Source organism: Xenopus tropicalis, chromosome 9 (assembly GCF_000004195.4).
Source record: "Xenopus tropicalis strain Nigerian chromosome 9, UCB_Xtro_10.0, whole genome shotgun sequence".
Classification (NCBI taxonomy): Eukaryota; Metazoa; Chordata; class Amphibia; order Anura; family Pipidae; genus Xenopus; species Xenopus tropicalis.
Genome location: NC_030685.2, coordinates 27,949,447 through 27,969,224, shown reverse-complemented (window position 1 = coordinate 27,969,224; position 19,778 = coordinate 27,949,447). Strand labels below are relative to the sequence as shown.

The 19,778-nt window shown below is 39.7% G+C and overlaps 1 protein-coding gene across 2 annotated transcripts in view; it reads left to right on the top strand.

The window, feature by feature from the left end:
• Window positions 1-19,778, top strand: part of prkar1b (protein kinase, cAMP-dependent, regulatory subunit type I beta) — a 124,417-nt gene that overhangs the window by 83,182 nt on the left and 21,457 nt on the right. For both annotated transcript variants that reach the window (NM_001079454.1, XM_031892755.1), the window contains 2 exon segments: window positions 8,392-8,550; window positions 13,166-13,226. In NM_001079454.1, coding sequence (NP_001072922.1) covers window positions 8,392-8,550; window positions 13,166-13,226 — 220 coding nt within the window.

Below are 19,778 nucleotides of genomic sequence, written 5' to 3'. Positions count from 1 at the left end.
GTTATGACTTTTTTATACTTAGACAGAACTTGGAATTTATAATCTGCCATTTGATAGGGTCAAGTTCAGCCATGTTTGCCCGGGCATTACCTTGAACAAAGGTAATCAGAATGTGCTGCCACTGCTAATGGGTGAGGGATCAGGTGTTTCTTCCTCTGCCCACCACTTTTGGTGCCTAACACAGGTAGCACTTGATCCAAGGGGAATGGTGCAGGTCTCTGTGCTCTGAAAAGGAATGCAGAACGCAGTGTAAACAAGGAGGAATAAATATAGGTGACTCTTGAGAAATCTGGGAGGGTTGATAGGACTGCTACAGTAGCCTTTGCGGAGCCACAAAGCATGCATTTATATTATGCATTTATACTAATTATCTATGTTAATCACAACAATTACAACATTTTTCCCTGGAGAAGCAATCTCTGATCTCGTCATGTAGGTATCACTGCTTTACTAGTTTTATTGTCTTTAAAGCAAAGTTATACTGAAAACCTGTAACAAGGAACCATGAGCTACATATCAAAGTCTGCAAACAGTGACGCCTGCTTTGCTGCGGATATGGTTTAAGGGCAGAAGCCATCAAATATCTTTAAAAACCACCCAATCTTTAGATGTGGTTTACCACAGGCATTAGGGTATGTACTGCATACATATGTAGCAAGCAAGCAGACTGAAATCCTGCAATCTGACGAGACTGAGTTTTCTCTTCTGTCTCTCCTGTATGGGACGCACATAAGATAAAATTTACAGCCAAATCAATATGATTCTAATGGGGGCAATATAAAAAGTGTCATATGTTGTACACTAAATCTATTAACTTGTGTTTACTCTCAAACAAGTGAACAGTAAATTCATTGTTCTGATTGGTTGTTATGGGTTTCTGGACAAAATGCAAAATTTGCAACTTTTCTGACTTTATCCCATGAATAAGACATTCATGTCCATTTCATAATATTTGTTTTTTAGTTAATACATTCTTGGACACAACAACCCACTAAAGAACCACTTTGTTAAGCACAGTGCAAATGATTTGCAAAGACCTGCCTGCGTCTCATTGGGTAGATCCACACCCATAGCGTCAACTAGCTTTTTACTTGCTCAGACCTATTTTATCTGCAGCCTGACATCAGTGACTTCAGTGTAGGCTGGACATAATGTCAATGCATGCTGGAGATGCCATCAGAGGGAGGTAAAAATTTTGTAAAATATGCTTATATTGTGACCCACACCCACAGATCAAATAACAGTAGAGCTGTACATGTTTCACCAGTCTTCTGACTTCATCAGGATTTCCCTGATAAAGTCAGAAGACTGCAAAACGCGTTGGGCTCTACTGCTTATTTGATATAAGTATGACTCTTTTATGAATAAATTGTCCTCACTGATTTTATGCCATGGGAGTGTGTCCCTCTATTTTCTTGTCTATTTGTAGAAATTGGCAAATTGACCTGCTATATATTAAGTTTACTGTGCCCTTCATTAATCACGCACTTTTGAAGCAGTACTTTTCTATGAACTTTAACCGATAAGTTCCTGCTTGATGGCCTGCACATTTATCTTTTTGATATAGCGTCCCTTTGGGTTCTGCTTTATAATTGTGAAACTTACAAATTTCATTAAGTTTTAATCCCGATAGCTCTTTTAAAGTATGATACCCCTGCGGTCAGGTTTCAGACAACATGCTAGAATAACCTTCATTTTCAGCAGTGACTTACAGGGCCTCAGCGTTGTAATGTGATGTCTGTCATTCAGCACTTATATGTGACAATACTGATGCCATCTTCAGCAAGTAGATAGCCCTTTGCTCCTTCCTGCCCTGCTGAACGTTGCTGTGTGGGAGGTTGTTTTGCTACTGCTGATAGCAGTTACACTGGGTGACACATTCCATGAGGTCCAGACTCCTGAGACCAATTCAGGCTTTCATTAAGCCACCTCTTGTTTTTGGTCATTTTATTTTTTCATACATTTCTTTGATTCTCTGTAGGACAGAAGATTTACTGACTCATTTGATCTTCGTCCAAAATGCTTTGTCACAAGGCAGTTTTTAGAAAGACTCAATTCCCAGATTTATATGGAAACAGCCAGCACGAATCTGGCCTAGACAGCTTTTGCGTTCCAATTTACAAAAACACAATGGAGTCGCCTGTGCCCAAAATAACATTGTAATTTCCTATATATCTATTTTTTTACTGTTATCCTCTCAAATTGTTGGAATGTTTGGTGTGTGTCAGACGGAAGTATCTTCCTTTGTTTTTAAATTTGGCATATAACTATACAGTCATAAAACTGTAAAGCTTAGCTGCTTGTATTTCTTACTAATTAAAAGACATGGGGGCATGCCCTGGCCCAGTGTAGGTGCTTAATTGCAGTTAAAAGACAAGTGGTATATGACATATCCCAGTAGAGGTGCTATATTGCAATTAAAAGACAAGGGGGCATGACCTATCCCTATGTAGGCGCTATATCCCAATTTAAAGACAAGGGGGCATGACTAATGCCAGTGTAGGTGCTATATTGCCATTAATAGACAAGTGGACAGTCCCAGTGTAGGCGATATACTGCAAATTAAAAACAAGGGGGGCATGACCAATAGCAATGTAGTTGCTATATTGCACTGGTGCAGTAACCCACATCAGCCAGTATGTAGTTAGCTTTAACAGACCAGTGCAACATGCAGCCTCCAGGGGTTGTAGAATTACATCTCCCAGCAGCCCCAAAACCCAAAGTCACTAAGGAAACATTAAGAACTGATATCCTTCAATCAAATCTGGAAAGCTTGGATATGAAAAGCAAAAGCAAAGACTACACCATGATTCTTTGTAGCGCCCACAAAAGTTATCGATCTTCCTTCAACATCAGCAATAACAGAGCAGTTACTTGCCCCCCCAGCCACAAACATAACACTCACTCTACACAAGATCGCTGAAGTGAAGTGGGCCTACATATTGCTGCACTGCCCTGTGTGATGATGATATTATTGTGAGATTTAAGCAACTTCGCATCCTGAGAAAATACTGTAGGGTTTTGTTATATTGTAGTCTTTATTGATTTTTGGAATTCACAAAAAGTAGGGTAACAAAAAAAATAAAAGTATTTTGATTGAAAATGAGTTACAGGGGTATAGAAGATAGGAGGAAAAAAGGTTGTAAGGTTTTCTTACAGCATACCTTACTAGGCCTACATTTTAATACCATACATTTTCCCTGCACAGTGCACCCAATTTTGACCACCATATGCACTTTTGTAAATGAAAATTCATACTTTGTCCTGTTTACCCCATAAAATGCAAATATAAAAGGGAACAGTTACTGTCAACATGAAGTTACATAGTTATTCCCGGCATCAGCTTGCACAGTGACCCCCAGCATTAAATGGTACAGAGACTCATAAAATAAAATAATTTCATTTTGCTTGTTTCTTGTTTCACAAGGACTCCCAAATCCCCCATCGAAGGACTGCATTGTGATTCCAGCCCTAGTTTTGGATGTGATGCCTTGCATAGAACATCTCCCAGTAAACACAGCATATAATGGCAGCATATAGGACAGCTGTGCCTCGGAGCCAATACAAGACAAAATGACACTGCTGCCCCCAGCAAAATGACAGAACTGTGATCTCTAGTACTTTGTGACATAGTGGCTTCTGGGGCATAGTAACAGTACTGCTGCTGAGCCCAAACACCCCACACAAAATGAAGACATGGTTGGCACAGCAGCTGGTCATCTTCAAGTACATCTTGTCATGCTATTGCTTTATGGTACACTCCAGTTGCGCTCTCCTGGGTCCAGACTGGCATTTTAAGTACACTGAGGCCCAAACAGTCCCCAACAGCCCACTAAATAGTGATTCCCATACAGCTCTAGAGCAAACTGTGGGCCATTAAAATCCTTTGAAGGGCCACATCTGGCCTGTGGGCCTCCAGTTGGACAGCCCTTGACTATGGCATCTTACAGCAGCCACAGATTGCCAGTCTGGGCCTGCTCTCTCTCTGTTGAGCAGTCAGAGGGTCATACCTGTCGTCTTAGACAGAGCAATAATAAAACTGTATGAAAGTATTTAATTTGCCAAGGACAATGAGCAGAGGAACTGATTGTTTCATTTATCCAAGTGAGCTAACACCTAAAGAGGGTTTTGTGTGATTTCTCTCAGCCTGAAATTGCCACGTGATAGGAAGTAGCATAGTGGAACCAGTCTTACTGGTGGTCTAAACTGAGGAGATTTTCTTCCCATTATTAAGGCTATGGGTCAAAGGATAATGATATGCTTGGTGAAACAGTAATGCACTTGTGATGTAATACAAGACCGGTGGCCAACTGCTCTGCATGCTAATTCTATTTATAACCAGGATTATGGGGAAAGAATAATTTAATTTGGCTCCATGCTTACTGAGAATGTTAGAGCTACGTGAAAGTAAAACAAGACATACTCAGCCACCCCTCTTTAAAACTGCAAAGCAAATTTCTTGATGATTAAATCATATTTAGCTTTAAGCAAATCTCATGTAAAGGCCACAATAATAAAATCATTTGTTTATTAAAGACTCTTCTATTGTACATAATCTGACACCACATCGTGTGTGATCACCAGAGTAGCAGCATTTAATAGAGTGAAAGTGCAGTCAAGCAACTAAGTAATAAAGTGATTAGAAGCCATGCCATAGGATTATAACTATAGGCAGGATTAGTACAAAAAAAAAGAGTCTTAAAGTTGCCATACACAACATATTAATAAATACCTTTTTATATGCTGAAATCCAGCTACAAAACAGCTCTTCTCTTTCTGCATTATTTACAATCCTGGCAGGGGAGAAGCGACTAAAACACTGATGTTACAAATTTTAACAACTTCTCCACAGTTTACAGACAGCATGCAGGAACTACATAACCCTCTGTACATTACACTGTGATGTCCCTTTCCTCATTGACATCCTGTGTGCAGGGAATTGTGGGATTTGGAGGATGCAGGCTGAAGGCAGGCTGAGGACAGTGGTCTACTATTACATTTTTTCCCCCAAAGTTGTCAGCCAGATCAGCAGGGGAACAGGGGACCAGGCTTAGGGAACTGTTCCAAACCATATTATTTCATTAAAAATCATGAAAAGGCTTCATATTTTTTAATTGATGTATATTGCAAAGTTGCTTGATATTATGTTTACTTTTCAAAAAGCTCAAGTTGTGTTTGGGCGGAGTTTAAGCTTCCTATTTGACCCATTCAGACTGAGTAGGCAGCTTATCTGCATGTGTATGTGGCCCTTTTATGGGCCTGCCTGACATCTGGCCCAGAATTAGTCAATTATTGATCAGGCAGGCTTAAAAATCTTGTTGGGGCAAGGGCCACATCACAGCTCATAGATGTTGCCCTCACCCAGATGGCCTGTATTCCCGTCGCTGTGATCCGATTGTTTGACCTAAGGGCCACACAATGAGATCACCCACCTCAAGGTCATTCGTTAGGGACCTATGGCCAGCTTTAAGCTTGTGCGCAAGAGACACATCTCAGGCACCCATTACAATGTTGTCAGGTTGAATGCCAGCTGCCACCTACATCAGGGCTGTCCAACTGGCAGCCCGCAACCCCCCTTCTGTGTGGCCCCCCACCTGTCTGGCTGCTTTGATGGTTTACCTTTGTGTAAACTTTAAATGGTATCAGTACTGAGATTAACTAGCCCCCTGCATTGCTCACACCTCAGATTCAGGCTGTAATCCCCCTGTATTGTTTAATCATGTAATCCCCTGTACTGTTCACACCTTTTAATGTCTTCATTGTTCACCCCCTGCATTGTTCACACCTCAGGCTCAGGCAGAGTATGGCACACACAGGCAGCATAGGGCAGGCAGAGTTTGGAACACACAGGCAGGGTAGGGCAGGCAGTACTCTATTTTGTGAGTGAAAATTAGCCCTATATTCAAACACAATAAACACACACAGAGGGCATGCTCACACAAACCACAATCTCATTTGCGAATTTCTATGCACAATTCACTGGGCATAGCAGTGCAAAATGGAAACGTGCAAAACAACCATTTGCGAAAAAATATGCACTACGCGAACTTTATAAATGACCCCCTTTATGTCTGGACAATGACCATGATATAGGGCTACCTTGAACCACTGGATTCTGCACCTTAATTTTCTTTCACCTAGGGCCAGAGGCGTTTTAAAGTGCACAAGTTTGTGAATGTTTTTGTCCCTGGGGCTGTATTAATAAAAGCGTTAATTTTGGCCTATATACATACAGAAGTGTGAGATAAGGCATTTAATTATGCATGAAACTCATTGCAACTGCAACTCACCTAAAATCTCAGCCACCTTTGTTTCTTAAAGTAGATATCTCAAGTGAATGGTTGGCTGCCTGGGATTGTCCCTGTGCATCAGATCATTAAGAACCAACCTGAGACAGCACCAGTAGCCTCCTGACATTATCACCCATGCTCTAAAGAAGAGGGGGTAAAAACCCGTTGAATATTAGTAACTGTTGTGTTCACCAGTTTGTGAACCTAACCTAACAGGACATGATTTGAGGATATCCTGTCCTAAATTTGTGCGTGTCAGTTACAATAAATGTGCATATAATTGTGTTACCTGAATGGAAGCAAGGATATCCTTAAATAGTGACAGTTAGACATACCTTGAGCAGGAGGTAATGATCAGGAGTCCACATTTGTTCCACCTTGTAGTTCTATATATCCTGTTAATTCAGGATATTGATAGTTTGGCTTGTAAAGCAGCAACAGCTCAATTCCAGAGATAACAAAAAATTGTTTCTCATTCCTTTCCCCTCAGTCCTTGACAATTTCCTCTCTGAGATGGTTACTCACTTTAGAACTCAGGCCATAGTAAATGTTGTTTTCTCACTTAGCAGACCTCTCCATTTACCAAACATTGTATTTCTTATGAGACACATATGCGTACTCATCAAACAATAAAAATGGATTTCTCCGCATCTCTCTATTCACATGTATAGAAGTTTTAAAAATATTTTTGTAGGACATGATTAGAGGGCACGATTACTGCCATGGTTTTCCTTCAGAAGACCGTGGTAGATACTATGATGCTTACAGTGTATTGATTTGTGTTCCTTAACATATGTAATGGTCTGAATTTGGCCAGTTTTGGAATAATCCAGGCATCAACATTGCTAGTGAAATACTATGAAACCATGTCACATAGGTATTCCCTACAATCAAATACAATTGATCAGAAAGCAATTAAAGGTGATTGATTTTCACTGCATACCCCATAGGCATCAAAGAAATAAGTACATAGTTGTATGTGACATCAGAGAAATGGGTGAAGAGTAGGGGTTTTCAACTAACATTCCGTTGATGCTCTCAGGTGGTATGGTTTGCTATTCTTGCAATGCAATTACTATTTAACTTGATATTCAAACTTTTTAGTTTGTGTGGCAACAGTTATTGTTTTCCATGACCAATGGTTCTAATAAGTGGGAATGGGCAGGAAGGGAGTTCTCACAAGACAATTTTGTGGGAAAGAAGTTCCTTAAGGCACTACAAAGGATCCATTAGAAAAGGGTCAAAATAAATCTAGTCTGGGGGCTATTCCTGGTTACTGAGTCTCCCACGTATATTGATACATATCTGCTGAAGGATAGAGGTAAGTTCACAAATGCAATGACAAGGCTGAGATTATTATTTTAGTTTATGCAATATGTAAACAAACCTCTTCTTGAATATGAGAAAGGTTATCTGTGATATACTTGTAGCAAATGGTTTACCTTTAAATAAAACGCTTTCGGGTTCTATTTGCAAATAAACAGTGTGACACCTTGTTTCTCAAGAGGTTATTCTATGACAGACTTGATAAAAGGTAAACAAGAAGACATCAGGCTGGAAGGCAAGTATTTGAGAGCTAATTGGTTTAGGAGAAAGAAACGGCCCTGATGGGACAAAGACGAAGAGCCATCAAAGGCCACCCTGAGTTTCTTCTCCTTAACTCACAGGGATGTGGTTTGCTTATGACCCTCATTATGGCTATCAACACAGCTATCAACACGTCTCCTTCCTTTTAGGTCTGTCAGTGTAATAAAAGGTCACAGTTGTGACAGTTCTGCTTGTCGATTCTGTGAGTGTTCAGCGCTAGGAAAAAGAAATAACTTGGGCCCAATAAACCACAGGAGCTGAAAATTCCACAGCAAATACACTTATTGTGCCAAAGCAACAAATGCTGAAACTCTATCCTCAAAGTAGGTTGTCAACCCTTTGTGACCAAGTGAGGAAACTATTAGGCTATTGTTTGAGCTCCTATTCTTTGCTTCGACTCATTAGACAAGAGATTATTAATAGGTTTTCAGATAACGGGAGATATAAGGAAAAAGCAAACAATTTCCTGCTAGTAAGCTCTTTCTTCTCTCCCCCCCCCCCCCCTTTTGTCTAGGTCTATGTAAACGGTGAGTGGGTGACCAACATTGGAGAAGGAGGAAGCTTTGGAGAACTTGCATTAATCTATGGCACACCAAGGGCTGCAACTGTCAAGGCCAAGACAGACCTCAAGCTTTGGGGCATAGATAGGGACAGCTACAGAAGGATTCTAATGGTGAGTGGTCGGGTTTCAGTCCAGCATTTTGTCTCTATTCTTACATTTAGGATCTTCCCAGATCTTCAGTTTACTTTGATCTGCTTCCTCCTGGTGATTAAATTTCCAAGCCATAACCTTAACAGTCAAACGTCATATTCCATTATAGGATATATCTTTAAAAATGTGGTAAATTTTGATGGTTAAGGGTTTTTTTGTGGTCTGATTCATCTAATAGGGAAGGGGGGGTCATAGTTCTAAAATTTTTTCATAAACAACATCATATTTATTTTATATAGTAACATTAGTCCTAGTGCTTCACTGGCAGTCTCAATTTTGTTCTTCTATAGTCGAAGAATAATGCTATAAGCAATATAACTATTCCCTGTCTTATACAAATATAGAATAAAGGAATATTTGCCTATAACTAACAAACTTGCCAGGCCAGGTTGAGAAGGGAAGGGCAACGGTCATTGTGATTTGTAAAACTTCTGGCCAATGCATCAATATGACCCACCCATCACTACTATATAAAACGGAGACAAAATGTTAAAATGTCATGTGTGGAGAACAGTAAAGTTAAAATATTTCCCTTAACCACCAGACATGTTCACAAATATAAAGATTGCACAATGTGTGTGTAACATCTTGATTAAGGTCCCAGACCAGGACCGAAACGTCGATGTGATGTATTTTTATAATGCAATAAATTGAAGTCGACATTAATGGAGTGCGCAGTACTTTCAGTGAGATATATATATATATATATATATATATATATATTTTTTTTTTTTTTTTTGAGAGAGCGAGAACAATCATTATGAATTTCAACATCAATGTGTTTTTTATACCTGCAGTGAAATAAAGCAAAAGTCGCATTTGCGGGATGTAGTTTCTTTACAAAATCCCATCTATTTCTATACATTGAAAGTTTTAAGTGCCCATAAAACTTAATGCTGAACCTCTGGGATCGATAAATGATTTTACATTTCTGCAGCTGGATTAATGACTTAGTATGCAGTGCAAGGCCACAGACTTCTGTTGGGTGCTTCTCACTATATTCTGTGCAACAGTCTTAGTTCTCAGACATTTGGCATGGAGAAGGGGGTGCTTGGAAGGCATTTTAGTTTGGCAGCGTTTCTGAAAACCTGAATCCATTTTAGTACTGCAGAGCTTTGAAGATAATCTAACCTCGCGATCTTTGGGTTAGAGATACCTTCTCATAGTGCCATTAGAGTTTTTCTCGCTGCATAGAGTTACAGACCTAGTTCATGTTTAGTAGAAGGCTTTCACACGCAATAATTTTTTCTGGTTTAACTCCTTCAGTGTAAAGAGCATGTAACTCTCTTGGAGATGCTCAGAAAAAGTGATTTATTTGGCCAACAAATCGTAAGGCTAGTGTTACAAACAGTGTTAGATTGCTGTAATATCTCTGTAAAGTATCAGTAACACAACATGAAGCAGTGTCTCCAGACACTTACCATTCTGTACAAAGGCTACATATTTAGACGACAGCTACATGAGCTATACCCATGGCCATTCCATAGTATGCAAAGGGGAAGCAATTGGAGGCAGTGGGCCTGATTTAAGGTGGTTAGACATCTGTTTACTCATGGTTTTACCCATGGATACCGTACGAGTGGCCATACACATTATTTTTGCATTTGCATTGTTTGTTTGTTGGGGCAGACAGCGAATGATCAGAATAGCAAGAAGTGAGGATGAACTGCAGGTCCTCTTCGTTTCTTCGTCTGCTGCTGCACCGTCCACTGGCCAATATGGTACTTTTTCCTGAAAAAGAGTCACAGATTCTTGCTGACAAATCTTAGCCTTACATTAAACTCATTTAATTACATCAGCATTTCATTAACCAGGTTTCTGTTCAGAAGCTAGTTTTAAAAACCCATGCCCCCAACTGATATTAAAATGTTATATCTTTTATTCTGGGAACCGGCTACCATTAAACTAAATCCACTGCTGGATTGGAACTTGCAGCTATGATCCTTGGGTAATTAGATATTCACACAGCAGCCAAGTGGTCTAATTTCCAATACATATATCTGATTCTGTGTTTGTGTCCCAGATCTTTTAGCAGGTGGATCTTATATGCAAGCCAAGAAATTTATTTGCAGATCTTTATATGATGGTAAAAGTAGAAGAAGAAGATCTTCTCAACGATCTTGATCATGTCATGGTTTCCCCAGGAAAAAGGGAAATTTGTGCTCACCACTATACAAGATTAACACATTTTGTGCATAAAGCTACTAAATTGCCATCCCCCAAATGCCATTAAACAAAAAAAGGATTGTTTGTCCATATACTTTAATGTATTCAAGTTTGACAAGTGCGCCAAAGTCATCCCTGGTCTGGCCAGTCCTACACTCCAAGCAAGAATTCTGCTATTTTCATTAAGTTTTGGCCACTATAGGCCACAGTTTTACTTTATAGTCTAAGTGCACCTGTAAGCAATAGCTGTGTCTGTCTCATTTGCAAATCTGCTAAATGTAGGTAGCCTGTTTTCCCCCTAATACCTGGCAGCAGCATCGACAGCACCTTTATAAACCAGTGCTTATAACAGCAGTGCTTTACAAAGGCTGGAGCCCATCATTGGATTCAGCTTGAAGCCTAATCAATTACTAAAGACAGACAAGGCCTCATTTACTAAGTGCAGGGCAGGGTGCAAAGTTCATAAAATGGGGCCAAAGAACCATGTCTTTTGCACTTTTCATCCTGCCTTGTTGTTTGTGCTGAAGGGGCAGCTATTTGCTCTTCCAGAGTGGAGCACAAGCAGTTTTGCCTTCCTGTGAATACAGCTTTCCAAAGTTTATAAGTGTTGTATTCATAAGGGGTGGTTGGTGGCACATGGGCATCCCTTTGAATGCTTGCCCATTAGAGTGGCCACAATCACCTGTTGTCAGGGAAAGACTGAAGAGTTGCTGCACTTTATATAACTACATTTGGGATTTTTTGACTTAGCAGTTCCAGTAAGAGGGGGGGTGGTGGTGCTCTAAAAAATAAATACCAATCCTTACAGTAGACTTTCTTATTTAAAAATATAGATTTGTGTAGCCTTTTTTTGGCCAAATTTGTGTGCTGTAAAAATGAATGAACTTTGTGACAGCTTAATCAGATACAAGGTATTTCTTAACATTATTCTAGAAACCTGCAGATACCAAGATATATGTTTATATATATATATATATATATATAAACAGTTTGAGTGACATCTATGTATCTTGCAGCTGTTAATATAATGTAACTGCCTGGTAAAAAAATTACATTTTACTTGCTGGAGATAATGCATTAAGAAGTGTGACAAATCTTGTAGAACTAACCTTACTAGTGTGAGGGAGAGAATGTAATTCACTCTTAATCCAGGTCCCAATGCCCCACACACTGGGCAAAGAGCTTTTTTTTTTTTGCAATTTGCTCATTGTGTGGGCGTTGCAAATAAGCCCTACGGTATATAGGAAATAATGTACACTCTAAAGCAGTGATTCCCAAACTCTGGAGGCCTAGAAGGGCCTGGAGCTATAGTTGGGGTTGGGACAGGGTCGGACTGGGCCCTGGTGGCCCAGACCCAACCCTTGCCAGCGCTCCCCCTGCCCGACCGTTCTTCCCCCTGAAGCGTTAAGTATATGCCCTCGGGGGAGGACGTCTGGTGGAGGGCCCTGCGAGGGGGGGTTAGGGGGGCCCCTGCGGGGGGGTTAGGGGACGCGGCCGGCGGGGGCACCTGCAGGGCCCCTGGGGCGGGAGCCCTGGTGGGCCCTTCACCCCCCAGTCTGACCCTCGGTTCAAATCCAGTGAAATCCCAAGTGAAATTTAGGAAAATGCCTATTTTGTAAGAAAGCGATTGTGGATAAACACTGTTTTTTTGTATGTGATTGACTAAATACCAAAAGGGGATCCGGAACTGAAAAAATCTGGAAACCAATGTTCTAAAGTTACATATAAGTATTTAAAAATTCCCATTAAAAGGAACAAGGCCACAGGATAAATATAACTATACTATACTATACATGGGACATCATTTTCAAATCAAGGTCTGATTTTATATACACAAAGTTTTTTCATCTTTTTTACCCTTTTAGTAGTATCACCCGCCTGGTTATTTAATACTGCTTTGTAAAACTGCAGAGTGACACAGTGTGGAGTTTTCTGCCCAAAGGTGTTTTTAGAAGCTTAGTTTGGGTAACTAATGGAAGCTTCATATATCCACTTGTGTTAAGCTTCTTAACATAGAAAAAGCATTCATGCCCTCTTTGTTTTATGGGTCACTTGCATTCTTTATTCTAGAAGCAGCCACTGTTTTACACTGAAAATTTTGAATTTATGTACCTTATCTATGTATGGTTATGCACCAATTTCATTGGCTAACAAGTGTTTATGGTTGAAAATGTATTTTAGATATTCCATCACATGCTCAAAGCGTGCACTCATTGACTGCTGAGCAAACAGCACTGACCTCGTTTGCCCTCATATTTTTGCTAATATTTGTACCTCAAGGCTAAATGTGTAGTTGGGTGTGACCTTTTTGCAGAGGAACCAGAGCATCCAGTTATGTGTAAAAACCACAGAAATGTTGTGAAATCATTTTTTTCCTCTTTTTGTTTTTTTTTTCTTCCCCTAATAACAGGGCAGCACGTTGAGAAAGCGGAAGATGTATGAAGAATTCCTGAGCAAGGTCTCCATTTTAGGTCAGTTGTCCTCCCTGCCGCTGATGACACTAGGTGCACGAGCCATTTTTAGACTCCGAAAACACATGCAGTCAAGTTACAAAGACCACACAGCAGCCACATAAACGTGCATGGGGGTCCTGCATGCTAGGGATTTTATTGGTTCATGTAGGCTCACATCTGTTACTGAGGTTTTTCTTTCTTGGTATCTGATCTCACAGACCAAACCTAAATGATTTTACATGTGTGAATATGAGAAGACGTTCTTCAAATCCCAAGGTTTCAACATGGGAGGGAGCATTGCCCACACCCTTGTGGTTAAATAATGTGGTTTGATAGATGGTTCCCTTCAGAACTGTCTGGATATAAAATGTTTGGGGGGAAATTTCCAGTTTATGGTCCACTAACTAAAATATGACTTGGACGTATATCAAGGAGCATATGGTATAATTGACAGGTATATTAAACTATATAGCATAATGATTTTCTTTAGCAGACATGAGGAAACTGTTTCTGTGCTCATAATTTCTTTGTTAGCTATATAAGACACAGCAAGAAACCAGGGAATGCAATAGTATTACTACAGCTTGCAGGGAATCCTCTTATATGAAGGGTATTTGGTTGTACTATGTGCCTCAGATCCTGAGAGGAAATTATTATTATTTATTTTCATAGCACCAGGAATGGTGCTATGAAAGAATTTTCACATCACACCCTGCCCCAGTGGAGCTTACAATCGAATGTCCCTACCACTTTAATGCACCATAAGGTCAGGATTCAATTAACCTGTGTATATTTTTTTGCGGGGTGAGAGGAAATAAAAATACCCAGAGGAAAACCCATGCAAGCATGGACCCCAGAGTTGCAGGGCAGCAATGCTTAGCACCATGTCACCATGCTGAGCAACATGATATACATTTCACCCTACAACCAAATAGTCACTATAATTTTTTTTTCAGAAGGAAGTAAACCTTTTTCATATCTACAGTACTTTATAAAATAGTATGCATTGTTTCTGGGTAAATGCTTTGTATTTTGATGACATTATTCCTTTAATTTCAAACTGTGGGACTGGCCTCCCTTGGGGGCCCCTGAAATATTGAATAATGATGATTGGTTAGGATGGAATGTGAATGGTTATATAGTTGTCTATCCTTGTCTAACCAAGGATCCCCAACCTTTTATACCCATGAGCCACATTTAAATGGAAAAATTGTTGGGGAGCAACACAAGCATGAAAAAAGTTCCTGGGGTACCAGGAAGAGCTATAATTGACTACTTAATGACCTGTATGTGGACTGGCAGCCTACAGAAAGCTCTGTTTGGCATTATACTTGGTTTTTATGCAACCAAAACTTGCCTCCTTACCAGAAATTTAAAAATGAGCTCCTCCTTTGAGGCCACTGGGAGCAACATCCAAGGGTTTGGTGAGCTAAACTATGCAATAGTTATTTTTACTACCATATTGGGGGGGGGGGTCTAAATTTTTACTGTAAAAAGGGGCCTTTTAGTCTGTAAAGCTAGTCATACACTGAAAGATCAGCTTGTTTGGTGCGGATCTTTCCCTGATATGCCCACCTGCAAGGGTCTAATTCAGTAAACCTGCACCAGACCCGCTTACCCACACAGCTGCTTTTTCACAGGTATTGATATTGCAAAAAACGGAAGTGTCATCAAAGCTGGCGAATCTGTGAGCACTGCAGAGATTTTCTAGGTTTCTAAAAATAAACCCACCCCCCCCCCCCCCCCCACTATTAAACAGCCCGCAACCTGCCCAACTACCTCTGCAGGGTACCTGCAGACCACCTGTGTGGACAGAAGACAGGGGTTTTCCAACTGAATTCTCACTGCTTTTAGATATTCTGCATGCCTGACCCCATGCAGGACTCTACCTTGAGGTGGGTGATACTAGATTGATCCAGTCTTTCAGCCCTTTGGCTAAACCATCAGATCAGATTGACTGGGTGCAGGCCGTTGGGGTGAGGACTGTATCGACAAGCTGATGAATTCCTTACCCTGATAGGATTTTCAAACCTGCCCTATTGACATCTGCCCGATTTTTGGCCAGATATCAGGCAGGCCTGTGTAAGGGCCCAATACAAGGGGCCAATAAGCTGTAGACTATGTTCATCGGCAGCTTTTATTGGCCCTTGTATGGCCATACCTATTAGGTGAACAATCAAAAATCTCTTAATATTTTCCCTCTTATGCTTGGTGTTTTGTTTTGTCATGATGAATGTCATAATCAGAATATGTTCACATACCATTGATAGCCTTCTGCAGAAAGAAACAACAAAACCCAAGCCTCTCTGACCAATCAATCACCATTAGCCCAAGACAAAAGTTTGCTAAGTGGGGCAGCAAAGCCCATTACCGCGTTACTCAAATTGCAGCGTGGAGGGGTTTGCTTTGCTGATTACATTAGGTTACATTTTAGCAAATAGGTTAAAGCAAACACGATGGGAGATTGAACAAAACATCAATACATTTGCTGCTTAAGAAGCAAACATTCTTATTTAAACGCAGTCATGGTGGCTGGACGGACTAAACCTGAGAATATGTTCTTGAACTTCACAAAGGGTTTTCTGGTAGAAGTCAGTTCAAACACTTTCATGTTTTGACTCATGCCTAATAAATCATTATTGCATTCTCTTAATGTAGAACTATTCTATTGATTGTCCAACCATCCCCCAAAAAGCCAACATGACCATGTTAAGATCTGACCCTCTATTTGACTCAGTGTTCAGTTACATTCATTATTGGGATGTTTAATAAAACCACCTTTATTTAGATCTTAGTTGGGATCAAATACAAGGTACTGTTTGATTATTACAGATAAAAAGGAAATCATTTGTAACATTTTTAATTATTGGGTTATAATGGAGTGTATGGGAGATCACTTCCCGTAATTCAGAGCTTTCTAGATAATGGGTTTCTGGATAATTGATCCCATGTGTTCCAATCTGTTATTTATATATATTATTTATATATCATCAACACATTTACTCCATGCACAATGTTTACAGAACCATTAAAACCTCTTCTAGCAAGGCCAGGACAGCAGACCCGTTACTGATACGTGAGGGAGTGATGAGAGTTGTTCTCACTGTTGCCCTCTATGAGATTTGTGGCCAGTAAGTCTATAGGAGCTTATATATTCATACCTACCACATGAAGTTTTTTTAATTCTTTTACCAAGATATTGAAATTCGTGCACAAAAATGCTCATTTCTAAGCTTATAAAGAGGGCCATAGAGTGGCTGGGTAATGTCTCCTGGCTGGACTGCCTGTTCATCTGGCCTGTTGTATTACACATAAGCCAGTGATCCACAACTACAGGGAGCAACAGAAGCTCACACGGTACTTACAGAGCTTGCTTCAGGGCTCTACTGGCATTTGTGATTGATTCTTCAGTAATTTGCAGTGAAATAAATCAACGTGGTTATTACAGCAATAGCAATAGCACAGCACAAGAGAATGCCAAGTCATAGGTGGCCATTTTTTAGGATACATTGGTGGCGATCTAAGATTTAAGGGTTTGCTAGCATTAATTAGAGTCCTATATTTTGGTGCTTTGAGGAATATTTCTTAAGGGGGCAACTGATGGCTGTATTTTTAAGCTCAGAAAATCAAAACTGCTACTTAAATTACTACAGCTATTAATAACTGCTAATGATCCTATAAATCACTGCTTCTACTGACTGATGTGACACTTCTGTTACTCAGTATCAGTAGTCTGCAGTGATGCTAGGAGTCTGGGTCTCTTTTTCTGTGTAAGTAACCAAAATTGCTTTCTTAAAAATAGCAACTGTAGTACCCATGTAACGTAATGAATAATAAATATAACTATAATTAACTTTAAATGAAGTAGACATTGGTTTTCATTTGTTAGTTTCTTGTGGTTATTTAATTATTTAGATTTTTGTTCATCAGCTCTCCAGTGTGGATTTTTAGCAGCTATCTGGTTGCTAGGGTTCAGTTCACCCTAGCAACTTGGCAGTAAGTGAGAGACTGTATAGATAAATATGAATGGGCTGTATAGAATAGAAAGGTAAGTAATAAAAAGCAGCAATAAAATTGTAGCCACACAGAGCACACAGAAAGCAAAAAAAATAATAATGTGAAGACTAATTGAAAAGTTGCTAAGAATTGGACATTCTATTACATAACAAAAGTCAACTTAAAAATGAACAACCCCTTTAAAGGGTAACTTTTCAAAATACAATTAAAAAAATATGCAGCCTTTTCATGACTTTTAATATAATAATATGGTTTAGAACAGTTACCTAAGCCTGGCCCCCTGTTCCCCTGCTGATCTGGCTGACTACTTTGAGACCCCAAAAAAAGTAACCGTAGTCAACTGCCTTCAGCCTGCATCCTCTAATTCCCACAATTCCCACAATTCCCTGCACATGTGATGTCAACAAGAAAAGTAACATCACAGTGCAATGCATTGTGGGTTATGTAGTTCCTGCATGCTGTCTGTAAGATGTGGAGATGTTGTTACAATTTGTAACATCAATGTTTTAGTCCCTCCTCCCCACCAGGTTTTCAAAGGATGCAGTAAGAGAAGAACTGTTTTGCAACTGGATTTCAGCATATAAAAATAGTATTTATACACACCTTTTGAAGGAACTTATTACAGTGATAGGTATATTAGGGGTTTCTGTGGGACTCTTTAACAAATTTTGGTTCAGAAGCCGGAGTTCCTCTTTAATAAACAGCAAAGATGTTGGGGAAATATTTTCTTTACTGTGTTATTGAATTGGAACTGTGTACCATTGCAGAGATCCCATGTAAGGCTGCAGTAACTATTCCTTGAACTGGATGTATCCCCAAATACAAACCAAGATCACAAAATACAATCTATGCATAGCAGGACCTGTGCTGTATCCATGCTTATCCCATAGAAATGGAATTTGTTCTGTATATTTGTAGATTGTAAGCTCTTTTGGGAAGGGCTCTCTTCACCTCTTGTATCGGCTATTGATTAATTTATATGTTACTCTGTATGTCCAATGTATGAAACCCACTTATTGTACAGCGCTGCGGAATATGTTGGCGCTTTATAAATAAATGTTAATAAATAAATAAAAATATATACTGGACCCTTTCACATCCTCAAGTTTCACATCCTCAAGTTTTATTTACATCTTTAGAGTGCATTACTAATGCTTCCCAGCCTATGGCGTTTTTCGCCGACTTTGTCTGACCCTGTCGTGCATTTCTTTATATCAGAATAATAAATATTAATGTAACACTGGAGCAGCCGACCTACAGATGATCACGGAAACCTTATATACACAAATGATGATCAACCAGACAATTATGTCTGGTTTATATAAAACCACATTTTTCCTGCCATTCATGTACAGTTAAACATTATCATTCTGTATTATTATTTGCTGGAAAAGTATGCTGTTAGTAAACAACAAGAGAGAACTATGTTAAATTACTTCTAGCTGCTCCTTCCACATTTTCCCACAGTATGGCTATTGACACGTAGTCTATGAGAACTGAACAATGTTTAAATCTGTTGGCAAAATAGAAGGGCCTTTCAATATCATCATCCCCTCCACGCAGCTGTGCTGTGCGGCAGTATTTATGTTAGCGCCCTGGTTCAGGGGACATTGCCGTGCCACGCTTGAACAATGGTGTATGCACTAATTAGCAGGCAAGTCGGAGCAAGCAAGTCCAAAGCTAATGTACCTGCTTGTGAGAGGTTATAATTCCTAGTGGGATTAAGGGCTTCTAACCCATCCAGCAGGTGTGCAGTTCAAATCAATAGGTTATTTCCCCCTCTAAAGATGTGCCTTGCGGCTGGCTCTGCTTATTGTCTCCTATGGGTGAAAACAACACTAGTCCACAAGGTTCCTTTAGTAAAAACAGTCAAGCCTGTTTGCCAGCTACCAGTTCCCTCCGGGACATTTTACTTTGTTATCTCTTTATATTGCGTCAACATATTTCTGCAGATTTTAGATCATGGACATCAGTCCTTGACCCAGTGGAGCTTACAATCTAAGGTCCGTATCACATGTACATACAGTAGGGTCAATTTTTATCAGCAGTCAGTTAACCTAACTTTATATTTTTGGAATGAAAGGAGACAGAGTACCCAGAGGAAACCTACACAGACACACACATTATTTGCTCTCCTCAGGTGAAATGTTCTCAGAAGAACAGTACAATGGGCCAGATCCAATTCCCTGAGGAGAGGATGTTTAATGGTTTATCACTTTAAAACATATGGGCGAGATTCAGTTTGAGGAGAATTTTTTTTTTCCCTAATTTAGTTCCAGATTTACCTTTCAGAGACTTGAATAGAGTTTTTATGTCAAAAGTCTGATAATGTTTTCTCATTGAATTGAACCTGGGACTGTGGAAAAATCTGCAATTGAAATAGGAGATAAGCTTTTGTTATCAAATTGAATCTGGCCCAATAAATTTTGACTAACTAATACAAATCTAGAGGGAGTACCTCTACCAAGGCCTGCAAAATGAAAAATTCCCATGATATCTACATCTAAATATGTTTAAAAGTCAAAAGATGTTGATTTAATAAACTACATCACC